At 40.6% G+C, this 25,211-nt stretch overlaps 1 protein-coding gene across 1 annotated transcript in view; it reads left to right on the top strand.

The window, feature by feature from the left end:
* glra1 (glycine receptor, alpha 1) overlaps positions 1–25,211 on the top strand; it is a 115,627-nt gene that overhangs the window by 63,687 nt on the left and 26,729 nt on the right. The window contains exons 6-8 of the mRNA XM_030062805.1: positions 8,088–8,311; positions 12,518–12,600; positions 13,979–14,116. Coding sequence (XP_029918665.1) covers positions 8,088–8,311; positions 12,518–12,600; positions 13,979–14,116 — 445 coding nt within the window. The remainder of the gene's footprint in view (positions 1–8,087; positions 8,312–12,517; positions 12,601–13,978; positions 14,117–25,211) is intronic.

Below are 25,211 nucleotides of genomic sequence, written 5' to 3'. Positions count from 1 at the left end.
TCACACACACACAAGCCTCACTCTTTATCGACCCCCTCATACTGTCCCTCTCTCCCTCTCTCTCTCTCTCTCTCTCTCTCTTTTTCTCTCTCTCTCTCTCTCTCTCTCCCCCTCCATATGTAGATAGCTGGGCACCACGGACAGGCTTTCCACAGTATTACTCACAGTATTATTGCCAGCTTTATCTCTCTCTCTCCCTTCCTCGCTCTCTTGCTCCTTCTCACGGTGCAAAACCCTGAATATGGGTGACTCCAGTTTAAAAATATCAAACAACAGCACTGCTAACTGAAATGTCTGACAAAACGGGTGCAGACGCCCACGACTGTGCAGCAGCTCTCCAGTCTCATCTTCCAACAAAGACAAACTAGTGACTAAACAAGAGCTTTCTCTTGTTATGACTGGAACATTTTGGATTTTGTTTCAGCTCAGCCAAACCAAACTCTTGTTTGGCTGAGTTCTCCTATTTCCCTGCTTGGCCTCCTATCCATTTACAGTGGGAATCGTATTTGGCAAGGCAACAGTAAACATGTTTTCCCTGAGGAATGCCCAGTCCCCATCTGGGCCGATCTGTAACAAATATGTCACTTTGTGTTGAGGATGTATTCTGTTTATTGTATTGTGTGTATAGGCTTCCCCCCTGGGCTAATCAGTGTAATTTCAAAGTGTTGGAAGACAGTGATGAGATGCATAATTTCCTCAGTCTTTGTCAAAATCCTATTAGGTGTGTCTGAGCTATCACATGTGATGCATGGAATAGCAAACACATCTATACATCCAGAATACTAATTCCTGCAAAGTGCCCATTAAACAAGTGTCAATTAAATAAATATAAGAAATGTACAATAACCCACTGCCATTTAAGGTTGTGATGTGTGCAATTTTTGCACGTTTGCAGCCCCAACTTAGGGAAATGTTTAAATTTTGAGAACTTCATTGGCACTGGGTTCAGTGCCACTATAAAGTGGGAAGCCTCCAGCATTTTGAATAGGAATTATCCATTTAAACAGCTCTCTTTAGCATTTCTCAGCCCAGTCCTCAAGGCCCACCTGTCGTGCAAGTTTTTGTTCCTCCTCTACTCTCATATACATGATCTAATTGAGAGTCATGCACTTTAATGGATACCCTGTTCAGATCCGCTTGAACCAATCAACACTAAGTCCCTATATGGATCAGGTGTGCAGGAATAGAGCTGGAACACAAACTTGCAGGGCAGGGTATCCTTGAGGACACCTGTGAGAACCACAGTGCGATCTAAAGCCCTGGCATTGTGTTTGTATTTTGATTATCGTCCATCCATCTCCTCTTAAAGCTCTGAAATCAACAAATGCTGCCGTCTTTTTACTCATATTCCTTCCACTTCACCACTTGAATGCTGCCATTTCCCAGTTGTTTTGAAGGCAGCATCTGCCCCGAAACTCAGGACGCAGAGCTCTTCCAGTTTTCATACACCTGTGATGCCAGTTGAATGCAGTTAACCAATTAACTGCAATTAACTACTTGGTAAGACAGAAAACCTGCAGTTCTGTGAGTCCTGAAAACCAGAGTGGAGAAGCTTTGTCTTATACTAAATGATACTGAAGGTGAGATGCAAACCATCTGATTTTTTTCCACAAAAAGTACAAATGTTTTCCTTGAGCTGGCTAGATACCTGTATTTGTATTTTTCCTCCAAAGATGCTCAGTTTTGATTTGTCAGATGTTATGCTTTACAAACGCCAACAAAATGAAAAATTAAACTGCAGCATCTCAATCACAGGTGATGGTACACTCTCTCCTCTGTTTGTGATTTAGTCTGATGAGACGGTGGATTTTTGTGTTTGCAGGAAAAAAAAAATTATCTAGTGCAGCTTTGACAGGTCAGGGTAAATTGCATCATCATTATAAAATGGTTGAACCTCCCTTATTACAAAATCACTGCAGGAACTGGGGAGAAGTCTGCCACTGCAATTGATTTGACACCCCATTGCCGGTGGTATTTTAGTGTTCTTTTTTTTTTTTTTTTTTTTTTTTTTTGTGTACCCATGATGTAAAAGCAGCATCTCTCTCTCTCTCTCTCTCTCTCTCTCTCTCTCTCTCTCTCTCTCCCTCCCTCTCGGTGCAGTGCTGCCTTAGCAGGGCAGATGTGCTGCCATAATGTGTGAGATATTACCTAGCCACCGTAACCTCCTACCTGCCTGCCTACCTGAGTGGCATCCAGGGAACCAGCAGGATGTTATGACAGGCGTGGAATTAGAATATGGCTGCTGCTGTCCCTGTTGTTATCATTGTTGTTGTTCTTGGAGGAGGAGGAGGAGGAGGAGGAGGAGGAGGAGGAGGAAGATTGCAGTCTTCCATGCGTGGTTTACTGCCTGAGTTTAATACAAGCCGAAATGAGTGCGGCGTTGTGTAAGTACAGCATTTCCTCTGCAAATGGCTTCATGGCGTGGTTGATGCTGGTGATGGCTGCTGGTAATTTCAGGGTGGCGGTTAACACTTTGCGATGGCCTCGTGCCATTGTATTAACCCTGCATTTGAACCTCCAACTGCTGCTGCTGTAGAAGTTGGTGTAGAAGTTGGACTTTTTTTTTTTGCTGCATATGTGCTGAACTCCTGCAGTACTTTTCCTCAATCCCCAAGAGGAAATGTTTTGGAAAAGTAAAGGTTTGCTCCATTTCTCAAGGAGTGGCATGGTGACTAGCTGGTTGAGAGACACTGTAGAGTTTTGTGTTTCGGTATACTAAGTTGTTTCAGCTGCATGATGTTCAGGAAACAGTTGTCTGCTGTACTGATGCAGGATAGATATGGTTTATATAGATCAAAGGGGCGGTTACAGTAACTGGCTCTATATACATTACATTTACAATGCAGGAAAGAAGATATTTTTTGAAGGGTTGCTGTCACCGACCCCCTCTGTCAGCTATGAATCTTCAAGTCAAGCAGTGTGTATTTTTTTTTTTTTTCAGTGCCAAAACACACCTTTATGATCAAAGTGACAAATACCAGACAGAGGTAAGAGGGTATAGTCTTCGTATAGTATTTCCATAGTTATTCAGTAGTGTCGCTGCTGCTGAAAATACACTCCACAAAATATGCCTTCAATGTGAGAAAACTATGAATTTTTGGCCCATTTTTATTAATTTATTAATTTACAGACGACAGTGGAAATCTAAATAAAAACAATTTCTGGTTTCCACAAGTGCATGAAGCTTCAGAGTTCAATGATAGAGTAACGTATAAAAAAGTTCAGATACATAGACACACACACAGACACTCACAAATGTGTAATAGACCCTATATAGAAATGAATATTCTAGTAAAAACAGAAATACATCATAAGGGTTAAGCTCTTTAATATGTTAATAATTTCCATCTAACATTTAAAAACATTATAAATGAGTAACAAACGCTTCATTAATCCAGAAATGCATGTGTGCTGTTCCATTATTCCAACAAAGCCACACACTGTGGCAAATTGGCAATTAAAATTATGATTATTAATGGTGCTGTCTTAATGAAGTTAATGATTTTAAATGCTGCAAAATATATTTAGATCAGTGCGTTACATCTGATTATGATTGTGATTGCTGTGATTATTATTGACACGGTCTATCAACATTGAAACCTGTGCCAATCCATTTTGTAATTGCCAGAAAATCTGATTACAAATAAATAAATGAACAAAACGAGGAGTCGCCACATTGTCGTATTGACCAGCCAATCTTATTCTAATGAGGGAGCCCTTGTTCTTACTGAGAAGCCACAAGTCCCGGGGAGGGATGGGGCAGTAGTGCAGCCAATGTGTAAAAAGTGCGTGCAACTCCCTTGATGGCTGGGCACATAAGTGTCTTTGTCTCCGGAGACTGCATCAGGGCTATTTCAGCAAGCCTTTTGACCTTTTCCTGCCAGTATCAAACTGACTGATTATCCCTGTGTGAGCCTGTACACACAGCTGCTATCTCTCTTCTCTATTCCCTCACTCCCCGTCTATTCCCCCCTTCCTCCAAGAGACACTCCTCATTCCGGCCCCATTTCAGGTTAGTTATGAAATTCTCACGCAGAACAAAAGGCGACTTATTTATGAAAGCGTAAAGGTCAGGCTCATTCCCATCGTCTTGAGATATTCCTTCCAATAAAAAGTGATAAACTGCGACGCGTCTTGCACTGCGGCGGATCGCCTCTCCTCCAATACTGTGGCTGATTGCTCCTTTAAATGTCACCCACTGGGGCTACTGGCATGGCCATAGCCCGCCCCCATGATGCATTTCTGCCACAACACGCAGCTTAATGATGGCAGCAGAGTGGCCGAGGTGGCCGGACTCCATATTCACAGAATAATTGACAATTAGGGGATGGAGGAGTTCAGTTAAATGTCACCTCACGCTGAATAAGGATGCTCTTGATTGTGAAACAGAGACTGGAGAAGGGGTGTGTTTATGCAATAACATTCAAAGGAAATGGCATTTTATATTGTCTACCTCTATCGATCCATGCACATGCAATTTTGAGAGGGAGAGGGAGGTTAATACCATAATTCTCCTTTTAAAAACCTTGAGTACTTCATGTCAAGCAGTAATACATGTGATCTAAAACTCATAATATGAAATCATGCACCATACAAAAAAGTAAGGAGAGTGAGACACTTAGAGAGACAAAAGGGATGGGAGACAGAGCACATAACAGGGAGTCAGGAGGCGAGCGAGTCAGAGAGTTAGTGCACATTAACTGTGAGAGAGACGCTGTAAACGAGACGAGAGACGTGTGATAAAATGAGAAAAAGCAAAAAGCATGATGGAGAGAGATGGGGAAGCGAACACAGCTCTGTGTAACTGCAGTATGATGTGCAGTAAACTTATTGATCTTTATCTTTCAGCTAAACAGTCAAATCTGAGGGCTTTCAAACCTCCTGTTGAAGGCTCATTCCCACACTCGAGACTGGATTTAACCTCAGCTTGGCTCAAATTCGAATATTGACGGTGCCGACTGCTTGAGGTGAACACGGCCCTTTCAAAAACCATGACGGTGCAACTGACTTTGAATCAGCATTTATGATTCAGATCAATACCCATTGATCATTGGCTGTTATGGTTCTGGTGGTGAGGGTAAAATCAATCATGACATTTGAAAAATGAAACCCTTGTTTCCAACAAATTACTGCCATATGTGGACAGTGTGTTTAATTAATTAACCTGTGAACTCTTTTGTTAAATGCGTTTGCACAGGATCATGAATTTGTGAAAATCATTCATAAGGTCAAGAATTTAGAGCTATATTCACCCCCTGGCTTTGCAACTTTTTGCATTAAAGATGCATTCAACCCTTCCACTATTGATTTCACTACTGCCTCCATTTTTCATGGCGGGAGAAAGATAGAGATCATACTGTACATGGAGAAAGTGAGGCAGTGAAAAGCAAACGATGCATGGAGTTTGGTTTGCTCAGCATCAGTATTAACAGAGGCATCTCTGTGAAATGCACGAGACAATTTACTTTAAAAATTACAGCCATGGCCAATTGTTCATTTTTCTAACATTAATTTTACTGTCAGGCAGTTGATTGTTGAGATCAGAGCCCCTTTTTCTGTGAAATAACGAGTAACCTCCTCCTCTCCCCTAAAGGCTCTCCAGAGCAGCATTTGTGTTGATTTGCACCACGAAGGAAGTGCGTTTGATTTATGCTTTAATGACGGTTTAGTTCTATATGCTGTTTTGGAGTATCTTGATTTGGTTTTCTATTTGCCTGTGTCTGTATGTCCTGTGTTTTACCAGAACTGCTCTCTCAAAATCTCATAAACACAAACTCTGAAAAGCAGATTACAAGCTACAGACATTAAAAAAAAAAAAAAAAAAAAAAAAAGTGAAGTTTGCTTTTGTTGGTTCCCTTCCCATATCTTCGCTGATGGCCAAAACTGAAGCAAATTTATGGACTCCCAAAACAGTTTGAATAGCTCTGTTTTGCAAAGTTTTGCCACTTGTATGTTCACAGAAAACCCCAAACACCAGAAGCACAGTCAGGCACAGGACACACACATGAATTATAGAGTCGTGTGTAAGTATTGAATCCCAGATCACCACATTGTTTAACTTTGTTCAGCACAGATCCCAGTGCTCTACCTGCTGACTGAGCAACAACACTGACAGCTTCTTTAAATGTCATGTGCTCATCCAGGATAATAATACTGATCAGTGTATGACAACAGTTGACCTTCTCTCCAGTTATTTTTGTCTGACATGTACTATTCTATTTGTCTTTTGTCTTTATTTACCACCATCTCCGTTTTCAACATCAACCATGACTTGTGAACCCGCTGCAAATGTCCAGTTTCATCCTGCAGGCCTTGTCTTTGAAAATGTGCGCTACACACCCTCCACCTTTCATTCATCTATCTCTCTGTCTGACCACTGTATCTCTCCATCTCTCTGTGTAAGAACATCAGTTAAATGACCTTCAGCTGCTTCACAGCTTTGTATCTGTCTGCCATCTCTGTATCTGTTTCAGGCAATCTCTTTTCGTGATCAGGTGTGTTTACCATCCTTTTTTTTTTAATCTTATAAAGGGACTTGTATAGGAAACCGGCGTACAGAGAGATAAAAAAAAAAAAAGAACAGAAAGCAAAAACAGCAAACACCATATGCCTACAACAAATAAAAACAACAAGAAAGATAAGAATCAAGACCTAGAGACTATGTATGGCAGAATATAATGGGATAAAAGGTAGCACATGAAAGCAAAGATCTATAAATAGTGATTGAAAGCCCACGGTGATTCAGCTACGGCCTCACATCCCGCGGCTTGTTATTCCAAAGCTAAATGCCCAGTCGACTTTAGCGTCAGATGATGAAGAGGTTCTGAGGCTGCCCACTGGCTCCTGCGGGGTTAAAATATATGGGATATAGCTTGGGGCCAAAGCTAAGTGTGCTCAGTAAAATCTCATAAATTCACATGAAGGCAAAATTGACATGCGGATGAAGACCCATAACAACCTACCCATCCATCCACTAAATCCCATCTATCCGTCTATTTCTACATCTATCTATCTCCCCTCTCCGTCTCTGTATGGGATTACAGAGTGAAGTCAGCAGTGCAATGACCCTTGACGAGACTTTCATCCCTTCCCTCCCTTGTCTGCAACTTTCCTTCCCTCTCGTGCTAAAGGAGCAGTCCGCCTGCATATACCCTCGTTGTACGCTGTTACGCTCGATGCATAGTAGGATGCGTGGCAGGATTTTGTTTTCTGTGTTGTATTTGAGTCCTTTGGTGTGCCCGTGCTCCCGCAACCTGTCTTGTCTGCTTCTGCTTCGGAGTGACTTTCGGCAGCCTCCAGAGAAAGCACTCATCTTTGAGTTACATGTGTAGGTGGAGAGAGCAATACTGATAGCTTAGCAAGAGCAAAACGGGCAAGAGGTTTTTTTTTTTTTTTTTTTTTTTTTTTCCAGTTGTGAAATAGTGCAACTTGTGCCTCTCTCTCTGAACTGAAAATATAGCATCCAGTGGTTACAGTTTGTCAGTCTCCACTGCATTTTTAAACACAGCTGGTGAGAGTCTTCCTTGACATGACAGCTACTGATATCGCTGTGAAACTTCAGACTTGTGTTGTATGATTTGGGAAATTAGGATGCTGCAAGAAACAACTTTTTTCCATTTTCATTCCCCTCTCTTCCCTCCCCCCAGTCTCTAGCCATGTTACACATGCAAAACCTTTCTGTTACTGTGCTGAGCAACTTCGAAAACCGGCAAAGAAAGAACTTGACTTCTGTGAAAAAGGTGAACTATCACACCCCCAGTCATTTCTGTTGGAAGTATGAGAGCTTCCTCAGAGCATGCAGTGCAAAACTTTGGGTTAGGCGCAGCTCAATGCAGAGAAATTTAGGTCATGTGCAGAACAAATCCTCAGAAATAATGAGTGTCTTATGTGACAGCAGCAGCTGTATCCTCAGCGATGTCGCTAATCATCTTCACTAAGTGTCTGATGAGTTGTTTTTTGTCTCATCTTTCCCTCCATCTGTCCGTTCAGACATTCATATGCAGAATCACGCTACTTTTTGGCAGCCGTTACATCGGCCCTTCTGATTTGCCACTTATTATCCAAATGTCTGTCCTTTATTTCCACAGGACTACAGAGTGAATATCTTCTTGAGACAGCAGTGGAATGACCCTCGGCTGGCCTACAGCGAGTACCCGGACGACTCGCTGGACCTCGACCCCTCCATGTTGGACTCCATCTGGAAACCTGACTTGTTCTTTGCCAACGAAAAAGGGGCCAACTTCCACGAGGTCACCACCGACAACAAGCTGCTACGCATCTCCAAAAATGGCAATGTGCTCTACAGCATACGGTGAGTGTAAAACATGTGAGGGCTTGTTGTGGCTTGAAAAAAAAATAAAAGGCCTAATTGGAACAAATGGTTTACATGCTCTTAAATTGCAGGGTGTTCGGTCAGTGAATAAGATCACGCTTGATTATGAGAAACCCAGTGATGATTCTGAGCTTCTGTGGCATGGAAACATCTTACTGCTTTCACTTTTGAGTCACAATTTGATGTCAAACAAACAAAAACGGCAAGAAGCAGGACTTTCAGGTATTATGGGATCTCTGGGAATTGAACTCTATAAATTATACCGCATAAAGTCTTTTGAATTTTTAGGGAAGGTAAAATATATGTAAGTTCGTCTGTTCAAATTTAAATGCTGCAGAAAATCTTGTCATTCAGAAAGTATGCTAATGCACGTATTTATTGAATAAGAGCTGGCACTCTATTTCTTTTTTCTATAAGCTTTTCAGTTCGAAAGGTTTTCATTATTTTCAAATGGCCTTCTGTTCTAAGAATTTGAGGCATGTTGTTATATCTCATCTCTGTCCTTGGTAAATGTTTTTCCAATTGGTTCCAGTAACTGGCAGCCAACATTGTCTAGCAGATACTGAGGAGGTTTGTCAGCCCAAGGGCCAATGCATTAATGCATTATGATCGATGACAAAAAATCAATTACATTTTTTTTTTTTTTTTTTTTTTTTGGGGGTCCATTTCTGATTTTTTTAAAATTCATTTTTTATAACTATGCTGTTGTTGAAGGAGAGTGCCGGTATGCATGGGACATCCCCTGAAAACAGTCTCATAATTGATAAATACTAGATTGCATTGAACATCTTATGCAAAAAAAACAAAAAAAAAACAAAAAAAAAAAAACATTTTAATTCACCAACAAAACAAGAACTAAGAGGTCAGTGGTCAGAAACACAGATTTAACATTTTTTCCCTTTAACCCTCTAATCCTTTAATCCTTTAATTTATGAGAGAAGTGCAAAGATAATGAATAAAAAACAGATTTTTTTCAATTAGATGAAAACAAGTTGAGGATGAGGGAAAGGGGATATGAGACGTGAGTTAGTTATTAGTCTACGATGGACGATAAAGAGTGCCACTTCCCATCCTGATACTTTTGTATTCGAGGCCTTCCTCCGATGCTGCAGAGTTTTATATTTTACAATTTTTTTTTCCCCTGCAAAGTTGGAGACTTTTATTCCCACCTGGGCTGTACTTTATGCCTTTTTCTTGGTAGCACTAAGACATCCCGTCCAAGGCTCTCAGAGTTATAGCCGCCTTCAGCTGACAAACGTTTCAGCCCAGCGTTTCCTCCTCCTCCTCCTCCTCCTCCTCCTCACTTTATTGCCTCCGCTCAGGGGCGAATGAGAAAGCACCGGCACATTCCCCCATAACAGCCATGGTAATACACTCAGCCTGTTAGTATTCCAGCAGTGTATCTGATCTGTTATCAACCTCGGTTTTCACCTTCGTGTCCAAATGGAGGGTGCGGGATTGGTGCTTTATAAATAGCATCAGAAAAAGCGTCGAGAAAGACGAGACACCCTGCAACCCGGCCCGCACCCCTCACCTCCACCCCGGCGCTTTCATTTTTTAACTTGACACCATCAAAATGAACCCTCTGTTGATCAGTTTGATCTCTGAACGACGAGGCGGCTCTGGATATTAAACCGTCCATGGGGGAAAGAAAGTGGGTCTTGTAAATGTTGTTTACTCTGTTTTTGATGTTTATCGCCCCACAGTAGCTGTACGCTGTACGGGGAGAAGTCATGACCAATGGCTGCACCTCCTCCAAGATGAAAGTAAACTTGTCGAGATTGGACTACTAGATTTTCATGTCGTCCAACGCACATTGCCTTGTGTACATCAAAAGGAAATGCAGCGTTCGCTCTGAACTCATATACAGCTCCATGAGCGTCAGCTAAATCAAAAGGAATACATGAGAATTTCATTTGAGGAACGAACGTCTATAGCCCAAAGCTTTTTGCATTTTGAAAAAATGCACAACTAAAGTTCATCCTCCAAGATGTCTAAAATAGGATCTAGGTTGTAAAAATATCCACCGAGAACTTCATTTACTGTGTCCTTTGAAAGATACCATACGTTTTTGATTTTTTCTGTTTTCATTCGTTCAAGAATCCAGTATCTTCAGTGACAGCAGTAGTAGAAGTTACCTTATTATGCATCACATCTTGCATTAGCACTGCAGGATTTTAAGTCCTCTTGCCATGGAACAAAAGTACACAAGGTCAGGCACTGAGTTCCCGCTGACATGCCAAATGAAAAATACAGCCCACTAAATTTCACATGTAATATTAAATCTGTACCTTCTGCGGCAGAAAAGGTTCAAATACCTATCGTTTTTGCAGCCATGGTGCGATGGATGGACATTTTTAGAATTCTCCCACAGCTACAGGAACTTATAGACAGGGACCTGCAGACAGAAACAACCTTATTGAACCTTGTGAAAGAGCAGGACGACTGTGAAAGCTACATCTATATCATATGCAGTACATATTCGACATCCTGTCATGGTGGGCAAGTGTTATTGGGTAACTCGAGCCTCCTGGATGTATGTGTTGTAGCTCCTGTCAGCTTTATGGCAACGTACAGCAAGGCTTGATATCTGTTACGATCTGCTGTAAAATCATCCTCTGTACATCACAACAACCTCCTGTTACACTACAGAAGTTAAACACAGGTGAAATGGGTTTTCCCACTCAAATAAACATCCTTGAATATGAAAAATAATAGCTAGTGGGGTGTTATTTAGCATGCTCCTAGGTATGGAGGTGATGCAATAGTAAGTAAGTAACGTTATTTTTATAGCACTTTTCAAAACGGCAGCCACACTGTGTTTTGCAAATATAATGAAGGTACAAGAATGTATTAGAAATGAGTAAAAATGGGTTTAAGAAGGTATCATAACCTGTTGTATAGCTGTTATTTGCATAGAGTATGTGTATAATCAGTACAAGAAAAGTTTTCCTCTAAGTGTACATAAGAATGAAGAACAGTAGTAGAAAGCAGGAGAGAGATTAAATGGCTCTTTGATGAGCACAACCCATTGGTACAGCTTCCAGTAAAGCAAAGTCGGTTTTCATGTGCAGGCCTTCAGTTTTAATAGTTTCATGCATGTGCAAGGAATTGTATCAGTTCAGTCAGTTTCAGCTCAATAAAACCACTGAAAAGAAATCAAAACTACATGATGCATGTGTGAGAAATTATTGTTACTGATTGGAAAGAAGTTAACTGATCAATCAGCTGTCAATTGCTTAAGATAGGGAAATAGTTCAACAATAGCAAATTATGGGTTTTCCTCCCATTAAGCTTTCACTTAATTTTAATATTGTATGAGGATTCATTTGAAAACAAGGCTTTTTCTTTAAATCTTTAGAAAATGATTATTGTTATACACCTTCCATCTTGTTATAGAGACGTAGCTAATTTCTTACCTTGCATGAGGATAAAAAATTAAAATAGGTAACACTTTACAATAACAGTACAACAATCAATGTTAGTTAACGTGAGTTAATGCCTTACTGGTTAATTAACTGTTAGTTAATGATTATTATGGCATTTACTAATGTTAATAATATCTACAATAACCTTTAAATAACATATAAATTAATACCTTAGCATGAACAGCATTAGTACATGATTCTTAGACACATTAGTTAACGGTTAGTTAACTGTTACTTAATGTTTATTACGGCATTAACTAACGTTAATTGTTGTACTCTTATTGTAAAGTTTTACCTTAAAATAAAATAAAAGATATCAACCACAGGTTGGAATTGTTGCTGTGCTGTCCTCTGCAAAGTTTTGCAGTTTTGTTGCTGATTTTTCCACAGAACACAAGCGTGAGTGACATAAGGAGAAATTGTACCTCACAAAATGTAAATGTAATGTAAATTGTTTGCTGTGGTGTTGGTGATCTCAGACCTCAAGGTTATTTTACTGTTGCACACATTAGATGTCATTCCGGGTAACAGTGTCAGCTAAATGGCTGGAAGAAAAAATGCATGAAAATGCAAAAATGTATTAATATTAATATCAGTTTCACATTCTGTACATCCTGATATTTCAGACCAGGTTAGTGTTTTGTGTCATGGCTTGGCACTGGTTGGTTGAATAACAAAGATAAAACCCTAGATAATCCTCTTATTGTGTGTGTGTGTGTGTGTGTGTGTGTGTGTGTGTGTGTGTGTGTGTGGGCAGAATAACACTGGTCCTGGCCTGTCCCATGGATCTGAAGAACTTTCCCATGGACGTCCAGACCTGCATCATGCAGCTGGAGAGCTGTGAGTACACACACACACACACACACACACACACATACTCATACACACACATACACAGACATGCATGCACGCGCACACACATGCACACTTTTATTTTCTTCTTTATCCCCATAGATACATGCCAACACACACACACTTTCTCACAACCAAGCACACACACACAAAGACAAATTCATTTGTACAAACAGGCAGCACACATTCATTACTATTATTTCTGTAGCACATGCGTGCAAACATTTAGATGCACAACACACACACACACACACACACACACACACTCAGACACTCAGACACACACAGATAGATGGAGAGCATCAGTCAGGGAGCGTCTGGCAGGCTGCTGGATATGATATAGATTTCTCTGCAGCCTCTTCATTGTTCTAAGAGACGTGAGAAGAATCACAAAAGTACTGGCACTGAAGTTCAAAGTAGACTGTACTTATAGAGAGAGCTGGCTATCAAGAAAACACGAGACTCATAGTTTAGAGCATCAAAAGGTGGCAACAGATACCGAAACGCTTCATAATGTCGGTGTCTGATGATGGGCCACTAAATTTTTAACAATCAGAATTAGAGCTGGCATTGGAAAAATTTTATATTCCACAACTCGGCTCAGTTTTATTTGTTTAATTTTTTTGTGTGTTTTACTCCACTGACGTTTGCTCAGCCACCAAACACACAGTGAGTTAGCTTCGGCGGTTTGATCTCAGATTACTGCCAAACAAACTGAGTGATATTTGGTTGTTTACAGTTCAAAAAGAGGCATAAAATGATCATCACATTTCTCCAGTGCAGCTTAATCCAAGTGTTTTTTTTGGCCACACGATTGTACTATGAGCTTAAAATGCCTGTATTTACAGTATTATGTCGCATTATTTTAGGTCAAACTGCAACTATTTCATGATGTGTGATGTGAGACGAGGTTGGAGGCGGGGCCAGATAGCAAGGCAGGGTGTCTATTGGCTGATGATTTTTCCAACATCAGTCCATTCCCTTGCTTATTATACAGTAAATCACATTACACCAACACAAGGACTCACATTGTGATTGAGTGCAGAACATTTTGATAATGCTCTCACTTTTGGGAAAATTTACAAGTCATTTTCTGCCCCTTTTGGAGCATTAAAGCCCCCAGACTTCACTCACTTAAGTTGTTTGGGGTAAAGCTGTGGAAGTTAACTTGCTGTGTGATTTGGTGCTACGACAAATTTCAATTTGCTTTCCACTGACACGGGTCAAAATTGACATTTTGAGGTGAACTGCTCCTGAAAAGGCAGTTTCCTCCTCGTGGAGGGGGAGTAACTTATATCACCTGCATGCTGGCGGAGACATTCCCGAAACAGCCTTGTAACCTCGCTGTTCATTCGATCTCCTGCAGTCGGCTACACGATGAATGACCTCATATTCGAGTGGGACGAGAAGGGGGCCGTGCAGGTTGCTGACGGCCTGACGCTACCTCAGTTTATACTCAAAGAGGAGAAGGATCTGCGCTACTGCACCAAGCACTACAACACAGGTTAGTGGCTTGGTCTTAAATATTCTGTTGGTTGATTTTGCTCTGTCACAGTCTCTGTCTCTGTCTGCTCAGTCTTTCTGTTTGGTGCAGCTCTTCCTCTCCCAGCACAGTCTCAAAAGATTTGGTGAAATGAGCTCACACTCTGAAAGGCAGATTTTTTTGTTATATGGACGTGTAAAGAAAAGATAAATGTGAAGAAGGAGAAGGTATTGTGGCAAAAGCATGAATTTAACACATTTTCTTATGTTTATCATAGGAAGTTTTAAACCTATAGTTAAAAATAAGGTTTGAGTTCATCTTAAACGACTAGAACAGTTAAGTTAAGCTTTGGTTCAGGTTTCTAATACAGAAAATAGAAACTTCACTTTACCTTCATTTTAAAATGATGTGCTTATTTCACAAAGTGTCATGAAAGCAGGTTGCTCTCTTATCTCTCTTGCATCCCTTGTCTTTCTTGCTCATGGGAAATCACTTCCCTCCGCTCTCTTTCTTTCTCAATCCACTTTAAAGTAATGATGTGCAACTTTTTCCACATAAGTAAAAGTCCTTTCTCTCTGTCAGCTGCAGACCGATACCATACAGTAGTGATTCAGCCCAGTTAATAGAGCTTTTTTCATTTGCTGCTCTAAACACCTTTGAGGTGATCTGTCTTTCCCAGGAAGAAATCTTCAACAACACAGGAAGTGAGGCATTAATTTACACAAGTTATAGTAATAGTAGAAGCAATTATGCTTTTCAGTAAAACAAGGTGGAAGGAATAGGAGAAGCCACAGTCTTCCCTGTCTGTCTCCTCCTCTTCTCTTCTCATCACCCTCACATCTTCGCTCTCTCCATTCCTCACATCACAGGATGAATAGCAGTGAAAGAAAGAATGTGTGTGTGTGTGTGTGTATGAGAGAGAGAGAGAGAGAGAGAGAGGGAGAGGGGCGGGGCAAAGGGTAACTCAAGTTAAGGAGAGAGAGGGACTTAAGTTAAGGGAGAATGGAAACACTAAAAACCGTGGCTCCCTTGCAAAGTGCGATTGTGTCTAAACTAAACTGTATTTTGAAATATATCCACCCTATACATTTTTAATAAAGTTTGTTTTGTAATAGTTTTCCTTTATTGTCATAAAACTTTCAGAAGTGAGAGGAAAACGCTGTGTGTTGCTGGAAAGTTTGACTTTTTATTGGTTCTTTATAGTAACATAATGCAAGTTATTGACCAAGAATGGTTTCATCAGTTCACATCACTTCAGCTCTTGCATTCATTGTGTTTTGTGTTTTCTCTTCTGTCTGTGTAATGTTATTCTGAGGTAAATGCAATAGGCTCAGTGCCTCGCAGTGCACAGAATTGCCTTGGCAACACTGGTTCTCTAACATTCATGCCAATAAAGCTTATTTGAATTGAACTGAACTGAAAAAAAAATAATTGATAAGGATTTTAAGACGGTGAAATTAAAGGAACTAAAGAGGAGAGGAGAAACAAAAGAGAGGCAGACAGAAGAGAGGAGAATAGAAAGTAGGGGATTGGAAAGACGAGAATAAGAAGTTGGGGTTGGAAGTGGAGGAAAAGAGCAGTGAGACAGGAACACAGCACAGGAAAAGACTGCAGACAAAAGGAGGAGAGGATTAGGGAGGAAAAGAATAGTTGCATGTACAAGAGGACAGAAGGGGGAGAGGAACTGCGTGAAGAGGAACATAGCATGGGAAAGGATTGAAGACAAGAGAAGGGGATGAAAGGAGATGAGGTGAGAAGAATAAAGAGTTCGAGAGGAAAAAAGCTGAGATGAGAGGAGAAGACAGTTGAGATTGAGAGGAGAAGCAGAGGAGAGGACTAGAAAGGAGAGGAGGTTCAGAAAAGGAGAGGAGTGGAACGTAAAGCCATACATGCCAGAGAGGATTCATGTCGATGAGAAAAGAAGAGAGAAGAAGAAAGCAGGAAAAGGCAGGAGGAAGGAGAATGTAGCAAAGAGGACGGGGGAGGACGGGGGCGGCCGCCACGCTCTGTTTCTCCCTGCAGGTCTTCCAAGTGTGGCTGAAAACCATCTGTCCAGTCAACCTCGCCAGTCCACAATTCTTACACTCCAGAGAAAACAGAAAAAAAATCAGCCTCACTAGCTGATGGTCTCTGTAGGGCTGCTTTGAAATTATAATAATGAGAATGAGAATCCTTACTTACATAGCACTTTTCCAAACAAGAAAAACAAGAAAATCTGTAATGATGGCAATAATTAATAAAAGGTAGTATAAATAGATCCAGCAATAACAACAAATAGAATGAAAAAACAGCTGAAAAGACAAGAGGGATGAAAAATTAATAAAAATCAGAGGTTATAAAATGGCTTATGGTAAAAGTGAGTTTTAAGAAGAGAATGGCAGGCGGTTCCAAAGCCAAAAACCCAGTCACCTTTACTGGGAAACCCCACTGGAAGTGAGCCGCAAACAAGATGTGAACAGTACGTAGCAATCTTTCATCCAGCCGACAGTGGCTTTGTCTTCCGTTTGAACGTCTCTGCCCATTAGCTGTCTGTGGAAGATTAAATTCAGAAGATTAAATACAAGTGTGTATAATCCGGTCTGTATCATTGAAATTCAGCACAGAGCTAATTTCAATAATGGCCCTTAAATAGAAAAAGCATGACTGGGCAATTTGATTGGAAGCTCATTGAGCGCAAATATCAAGGACTTCGATTTTGTCCACATCAGACATCCAGTCCTTATCTCAGTTTAACAGCTGTGCAGAGAGGTGCCTTATTTAATTCACTCAGCTTTACAGAGAGATACAACAGTGTATCATCTGCATAACAATGCAAGGAGATACCATGCCCTCTAATTATGTAACCCAGAGGAAGTGTATACAGAGGAAATATAATTGGTCCAACAACTGAGCCCTGAGGAACACCAGAAATGATTGAGGACTTTGAGGAGGTAACCCCTTCCATGGACACAAGGAGGTTCCTTGTCGCCAAATAACAGGAAAATCAGTGAAGGTCAGACCCAGAGGTCCCAACCCCATTACATCAATCTAAGAAAGATACCACAGTATCAAATGCTGCACTCAGCTGTGACGTTATTTACTTTAAGACACAGCCTCTTTTCATCTCAAATAAAACACCAAAATAAAGCTTGCAAGTGCCGTTTTTTAATTATGCTGCACAAAAAAGTAGTCCCCCAAACTGTTTATGGCCTGAATGCAGCATTACATTTTTACAATGTTACTTTCCAACCAGCTGTTATAAAATTCGAGGGCCCATCCTGTCTTGTGGTAGGCAGCTGATTCTCTTCTCCAGCTCGTTCTACTCGCCTTCTGTGGTCGTTTTGTGGCGAGGAGTTTAATCGGTAACCTTATGAACGGTAACATTTGTATTCTTTTCTGCTTCATACTCAGATTCCAAATCAGGAGTTATAATTGGAAACATATCCGTTGCTGGCCACACAGAGAGTGTTGTGTCAGCTGGTTGTTGTCAGTTGTTAACGAGCTTAACGAAGCAGAATCACTTGTAGGTGTTACTTAGTCAGCTCTTAGTCTGACAGCCGTTGTTTCAGAGTAATTCCGATGAAGTGATGATGTTATAACACCCAGCTCTTGACCAATCAGATTGCCTGGATGGAAACTGCACAGATGGGAACTGGACTAGATTTTTTTTTTTGTTGTAACTTTTCTATTATTTCCAGTACTTAGAGGAATCTGAAAAAACCTTCTTCAAAACTTCAGAAATGAAAGGTAATTTTGTAACAAGTAACAAGCCTGCAGTTGGTAAGAGCAAAAGGATCAATACCATTTTATTTATTTACTTTAAGTAGAGGCTGAAAGCAGTCCTAAAGTATTCAGGGACACAACAGAGAACAGAGAGCTGTTGATAATGGAGAGCAAGCTGTTTCTAAAACTTGTGAAAGGAATTTAGTCTGTTCTATGCCCAAGGGTCGGGAAGATGGTCTCTTGTGTTAAATAGCGTCTATTAGTTTCTTAAGAGAAATTGGCCTTAAACTGACTCAAAGTGTCTCAATAAAGACAAGAAACATCAGTGAGATAAATAGCGCAGGAAATCTGAGGCCGGAAAATGGGAAGAGAATGACACAAATGGAGCAGTAGAATAATGGACGGAGATATTTCATGGATTTTTGGGAGAGAGAGTTTAATTTTGGTCTACTGTGGAAGGATATCAACATGAAGTGAGAGCACAGAAACATTTGATTTTTGGGTTTAAAATGGCAAAACAAACACTGGAGGAATTAGGAAAAATAAAATGTATCATGGACTCAAAGAAGTTAAATTCACAGAGAAATTCAGAAATTCAAGCTTCCACTTTAGAAACTAATATTTGAATTCATCGTGTGCTTCTATTTAACAGTAAATTACAAAAAAAAAAGCAACTCATATGTTTATTTTCTGAGATTTCTTTTGCTTTCTTGAAAATGGCTTATGTTTAGTGCTTACCTCTGCAGCAGTAGGCAATATAAAGTTTCCGGTTAATAACACTAAAACGTGATCTCTGCCCTGTGTTATGTCCCAACATCCTGATCCTACCAGAAACATGTTGAATTACAGGAGAGAGGTGCTTTCAAGCTGCTGTCTAACTGTGACTGCAAACACGAACCACAAGTAGAAAATTAAACCTAGATGTACTTCAGATTTTATTCCGTTCATATTTAGCCTGTAGGACGTGTCACTAACTCACCCCTCCCAAAAACAAAAACAAAAAAAAAGCAAAGCAAATCAAACTCGCATGGAAACCCATTTCTGCAAAATGGAAGATTGCAAGGAAACTCATTGCTAAAATGCCAAACCATCGCTCTCAGCTGAAGTGTGTGTGTGTGTGTGTGTGTGTGTGTGTGTGTAAAGTGAGTGTGGTGTGTGTGTGTGTGTGTGTGAGTGCAGAAGCAGCAGGCTGATTAGTTCAGATTCAGAGCCATCACTCATACAGAGGTTGACGTCTGCTGTCGCCGCTGTGGAGATGAATGATCCACCTCCAGACGAAAAGCCCTGACACGGCTTACTTCACACACACGCACGGACACACACACAGACACAGACACACACACTCATACACAAATGCAGATGCATGCTCCGAGATATACAGCTACATGCAAATACACACACACACACACACACACGGGCACACAGCTATACATCAAAACAGATACACACAAACATATAAACACGCACGGATTTATATAAATTCACTCACACAGATGTGCAAAAACATACTCACACACACAAGCATGCACACACACTCACACAGAGACATTAAAGTAACAGTAACAATGTCAGCTTTGCCACTTGTTGTCAGCAGTTGATGTAACACAAATCTCAAGATCACCTGGCGTCATGTTGTGACATTTATGGAGTTTCTGTGATAAACAGAATAGACCCTCCCTGATCCCAGAGTAACTGTTTCCACAGCAACAGTGTAAAGCTATAATCCGTGACACTCCAATGTAGATAAATGCCTGCTTTCATACTCTTGTCACCAATTGGAGTAACAGTAACAGTGATTCAGCATATATCCAGTTCATCAAAGCTTTAAAAAGTTAGTTTTAAAAGTAAATAATTACTTTAATACTTACCTGCCAAGATATATTAAAAAGTTACTTTATTATTATAAATATAATAATATATATCTTTATTATAAATGAGCTTTAAGAGTAATGTTGGATTATGCACTTCAAAAACCTGCTGCAGCAACATGACTGCTCATTTTGTTGTTCGTTGTTGTAAAATGCTATGTAAGACAGTTTCTCTGCATTTAAAATTGTACGCCAGTCCCCATTTATATCAAGCAGACATATAATCCCTTTTTGAAACCTGTTTCCTGGGTACTGGAATCATCTCCATTGGCGGTGGCACGGTCCTGGGAAACGCTCCTGGATCCTAAATTCAGAAGGTGACACTAAAACCTGAGTGCCGGCAACCTTTAGGAAGAGCAGGCCAAGAGCAGGTGTTATCAATCCTGATCGATCAAGCACTGACTTGGCGACGCTTTTGTAAAGATTTTAAGGGCCACGACACAGCGCACCCATTAAACACAGCCACACCACAAACTGTAAAACAATGGAGACTTGCAGTGGAAACAATGGAAACAAAGGACAAATCAAGATGTAATGTAACTGCGGCATTATGTCACTGCACTACCATTGCACCCTTCAGTTAAGATTTTTTTTTTCTTCCACAATTTGCAGCATTCACTTTAATTCTCCTCTTTTAAAAATTTGCATGAACAAAGGAACGGTTCGGTCAAAAGAAACACAAGTCAAAATGTTCAAAATTCAAGAAGTTCCTGGTATCAGATTAGCAGAATTGAAAAGCGGAGGTGTTTAGTTACTCAGGACCCCCAAGCAGAACGTGAGCGCTTTACCCCGTTACTCCCAGCGGAGACTGTAACTAACCAGTAAAAAGGAGTGCATGGCTCTCTGCCGCTCTCCTTTCTTTCCCTTTCTTTCCGTCAGTGTAGCAGATATGAATTCTTCAAGGACAATTTAACCCTCTCTCTCTCTCTCTCTTTATATTTCACTCGCTTTTCTATAAGTCTCTTTCTGCTCACTTCTCCCTCATTTCTGGTCTATTATTCTCATTCTCCAGCTATGGTGCGCCTCCGTATGTGCGTGTGTGTGTGTGTGTGTGTGTGTGTGTGTGTGTGTGTGAGTGTGCACTCGCCTCGCTGCTTCCCAATCAAGCATTAAGAGGGAATTAAGGTGTCGTTTTTCCTCAGATTTATTAGCTGCAGTCTAGAGAAAGAAAACCCGTTCCCCGTTTGTCTCTCTTTCTCTCGCTTTCTCTTCCTCTATTTTTCTCTTTCTATACCCTCCTCCACCCCCTAGACCCCTCCCTACACAAACACACACACACACACACACACACACACACACTTCCTACATGGAAAAAGATATTGGTTGAAATACTAATTACGGTGCCTGGTGCATTGCAGGGCGCTTTTACCAATGGCATTTATCTTTGGTCTGGGAATATGATGCGAGACTGAATGGATGGGGATGGAGGGGGCTTTCTTTTACACACATGCACACACACACACACACACACACACACACACACCTACGCACGATTGGAGGACCTGCATGCATTCAAGGAAATGGGGAAATCTGCACGCGCACACACATGCCTGGAAGCCCTTTGCTGCATGCATTTTCAGAAATAGACACACATGCAGTTATAAATGCAGCAGAAAGTCTCACACACACACACACACACACACACACACACACACATGCTCAGCCCCCCATAGTGAGATAGGCCCGGCTGAATAATTTCAATCTTCTTATCAGATGGAAAATATGGACAGCACTTAAAAGCTCTGAAGTGTATCAGAGTTATAAATCAAGTCCGACCAACTCCTCTCCTCTCCTCTTCTCTCCCTCCTTCTCTCTTTCCTCCTCTCCTCTTCTCTCCTTCTCTCCTCACCTTTTCTGTTCTCTATCCTTTTCATCTCCTCTCCCATTCTCCTCCTTTAATCTCCTCTCTCCATCCTCCATTCCCTTTCTCTCCTTATCCCATTTTCTCTATCCTCTCCTCCATTAATCTCACCGTTCTCTCATCTCCTCCTTTCCCTCTCCCTCTTTTCCCTCCTCCTCTATCCTCATCTCGTCTCCTCTATCCCTTTCTCCTCCTCCCCTCCTGCTCCTTCCGTCATTTTCTCCTCCCTCCCTCTGCCTCTACTCATTTCCTGTCTTTTTCCTCTTTTCGCACGCCTTCATGTCTTCTCATTTCCTTTCATTCTGTCCTCCCCCACCTCTATCCTTTCCTCCTTTTCTCCTCTCTGTCTTTTCCACCCTTTGTCTATCCTATCCTCACACATTGCCTCTCCTCCTCTCTTACTTCTCCACCCCTTCCTTCTCTTCTTCTCTCCTCTCCTCTCCTCATCCAGACGTTTTGGGGTTAACTCTAATTGATGAGGCAGTCTTCCATTGATCCCCCTTGATTAAATGGCTCTTCGTTCTTCTTGCTCTCTACTTGTTGCTGTGGTTTATTATGCGACTCCGAGCTCTCATTACATTACAAAAGAAAGGGGGAAAGACGATTTGCTACCGCTGCAGTGCAAAGAGTCCGTCGAGACAAGTGTTAATTTGCTCATCCTTGCTGTTAAATTTCTTTGCTTACATACATTTTTTGCAGAAATTTCCAGAATTCGATATTTTTTCCAGTAGAAATTCAATAAAAAAACGAATAGCCCCTTGAAAAATGAAAACTATTTTATTCTTTTTGTAATAGTATTTTTTTATACATTCATATATTTCTTTACAACAGATATATTAATGTTATTATTGAACTGTATTCCATTAAATCCAATGCATTTTACTCACACCACTCGTATACATTCATCCAGTAGTCTGCTAAACAGAAAAAAAGTAGCAGTATTTAAAGATTTGCACATCATATCATACTTTTTATGTCTGTTTGCACTTTTTATGTCTCACAATATCACAAATAGCGCTTAAACTTTATTAGTTTGTTGTCTCACAGAATGCCATTTCAATTTTATGACTTCATTGTGCACTGCAAGTTTTTTTTTTTGTACTTTTTGTAGACTCTGTAAAGCGGGTGAAGTCTCTGTTGTCCCGCTGTGCTGAAAGCATCATTTGTTCTTGCACATGTGATGTTTATGCTCGCAGCCTGTCACAGTAAAACAGGGATTAGTTAGCTGATGAGTTGAAAGCGTGGCGATCTGTGACTGTCCACTGTTACGCGATGCCAAAAGCGCCATTTGTCCTCTTGTGTCTCTGGATGTTTACGCTCGCAGCGCGCCGCGGTGAAACAGGAGTAGAGGGATTAGGAGATGGAGTGACGAGTCGTACCTCCTTCAGAAACCTCCGTCTCCTTAATCCCTCCGCTCCTGCTGTACTACAACAGGCTGCGAGCGTAAACAGAGTTACCTTCCCTCCACAAGTACAAACGCTGCTTTTGGCATGGTACAGTACAACATTAGACAGATCACCACACTTTCAACTGCAGCATTGTACACAGTAAGCTGCCTTTTTTTTCTGTGGCAAATAAAACTGTAAATTGAAGATAAGACTCAAAGTTAAAGGAAGGTGACACCAGGACAAATACAGGCTTATCCATGTCTGCATGTGTCTGTATGTCCCATAGCGGCGTGGATCCTGTCCCAGTTTTGCAAGGAAGAGCATGGTGGGAAACAGGGGAGCCAGCTGACTGAAAATGTCCCCATACTTTCCCAGCATGCCTTGCTTGCTGGGAAAAAAAGGGGCAAGGCCATTTGTGGCAGGAGAGGAGAGAGAACATTGTTGGCTTGCTCGCTAAGTAAGCAACGCTGCATTCATTTCAACTCAGAGTTCAAAATCTACGACTTGTGAATGTTCGACCTGCGTTTTCCTCCAAGGGGGGAAACCAATAGTGTACGCAGGACTCTTTAAATCTCAGACTGATGAAGAAAACAGGAGATGCATCGATGACTATCAATGCATTTCCAGCAGTAACCTCTTACACATCATCTTACACTTTTTACATTTTTAAATTTTACAATATAACCATTTAAAATATGTAATTGTACACCTATGATACAATACTAAATTTGATCCAACTGTTAATGAATCTGTCGATCAGTAATGATGATAAATGATTCTTGTATATCATCATTTTTTTGTGAATTCTGAGTTGAAGTAATCCCTGTCAGCAAGGAGAGACAGAAATGTTAAATAAGAGAAATAGTGCAATGCCTGATTTTCTGTAGATTAGCCTTCATAAATTTTAAAATCTAAAATCTTTATTTTATCAGGGAGGAAAAAGCATTAAGTGTAGTTTTTTTTTTTTTTTTTTTTTTTTTTTTTTTTTTTTTTTTTTTTTTTTGCTCCTTCAACATGGAGACACATCCTTCATAATCACTCCTCAGACACTCTCTGGAATATAAATTCAAACCCGCTCTCCAGTTTGTTTCAGATATTTAAAACATTTTCCTTCATTTTATAGCTGCCTAACCCGAGTTTATGCGCCGCTCAGTTTTTTTTTTTTTTTCCTCCTCCTCATGATTTACACTTAAGCTCAGTCTGAGTGGCAAAGCCTGAATGACATTTCGGCCCAAAGCTGTCAACTTCACCGCCCCACATACCCCATCTTTCTCCCTCTCCTCCTCATCCCCTCTGTCTGTCAGTCTAATGCTTCCTCATTTCTTTTTTTTTTTCCCCAATCCCCTCTCTTGCTTCCCCTTTCCCTCCAGCTTTATTTTTTCATTCGCCGCTTTCTCTCGTCATCTCCACCTGTTTGTTCAGGGGACGAGGCTGTCGCGGTGTTTGGATAATGTGCCCTTTCATATAAAGATAATAGGGAATTCAGAAACTCTCTGCGCTGCTAATGGGACCGTGACGCTTCAGGGAGACTGATGAAAGAACAATTTGCTTTCAAGCAGAGTTAAAACATTGACTCTTACATTAATAATCCTCCGCATGTCGCTGAACATTATTTTTTAATATTTTCTCAGAACACCTTGTACGACTGATGTGCTGTAAATTCATTCACTCCATGATGAGATGTCCACCGCTTCAGAAAATAGGACGCCTAGTCTGACAAAATGTTTACTGGCACAGAGCTTTTTACTCACAAATTGGCGACCTTTGGAGAATGCAACAGTCTTTCTTTTTTAAATATCAAACAACAAACATCAGGTAACATTTTTTTTTTCCCAAAACAGTCATATAACAATATAGCATCCTGTTTTTAAACCTTTCACATCATGTAAATTATAACAATGAAACTGCAGAAAGACAGATAATGATTTTAACTCTTAACAAACATTCAACTTAAACACCCAGAATCCAAAATCAAGTGTATCATTACTGACTTAAAGGGATTTTTTATGAGATTTAAACAGATTTTTTTCTCTAAAACTCTCACTATCTCTTGCTGTCTCCTCTGTTCTTCCCATGCATCAAGGTCTACTTCCACTTTAAAGGAATAATTCACCCCAAAACTGTATATTTTATATCATTTACTCACTCCACGTTGTCTTGAATGTCCCCTTAAGGAAAGCTTTAAGCTCATGCGTCACAGAGAGAGAGGGCTGATTGATGATGAAAACTATGTGAAAATGTTTGTTTCAAATTCTCCGTTTTTTTGTGCATGTAATCTCAGTCTTGACTCTCCATTG

This window comes from Myripristis murdjan, chromosome 10, assembly GCF_902150065.1.
Source record: "Myripristis murdjan chromosome 10, fMyrMur1.1, whole genome shotgun sequence".
Taxonomy (NCBI): Eukaryota; Metazoa; Chordata; class Actinopteri; order Holocentriformes; family Holocentridae; genus Myripristis; species Myripristis murdjan.
Note: the sequence above shows the minus strand (reverse complement) of the source record. Positions and strands in the feature narration are given on the sequence as shown.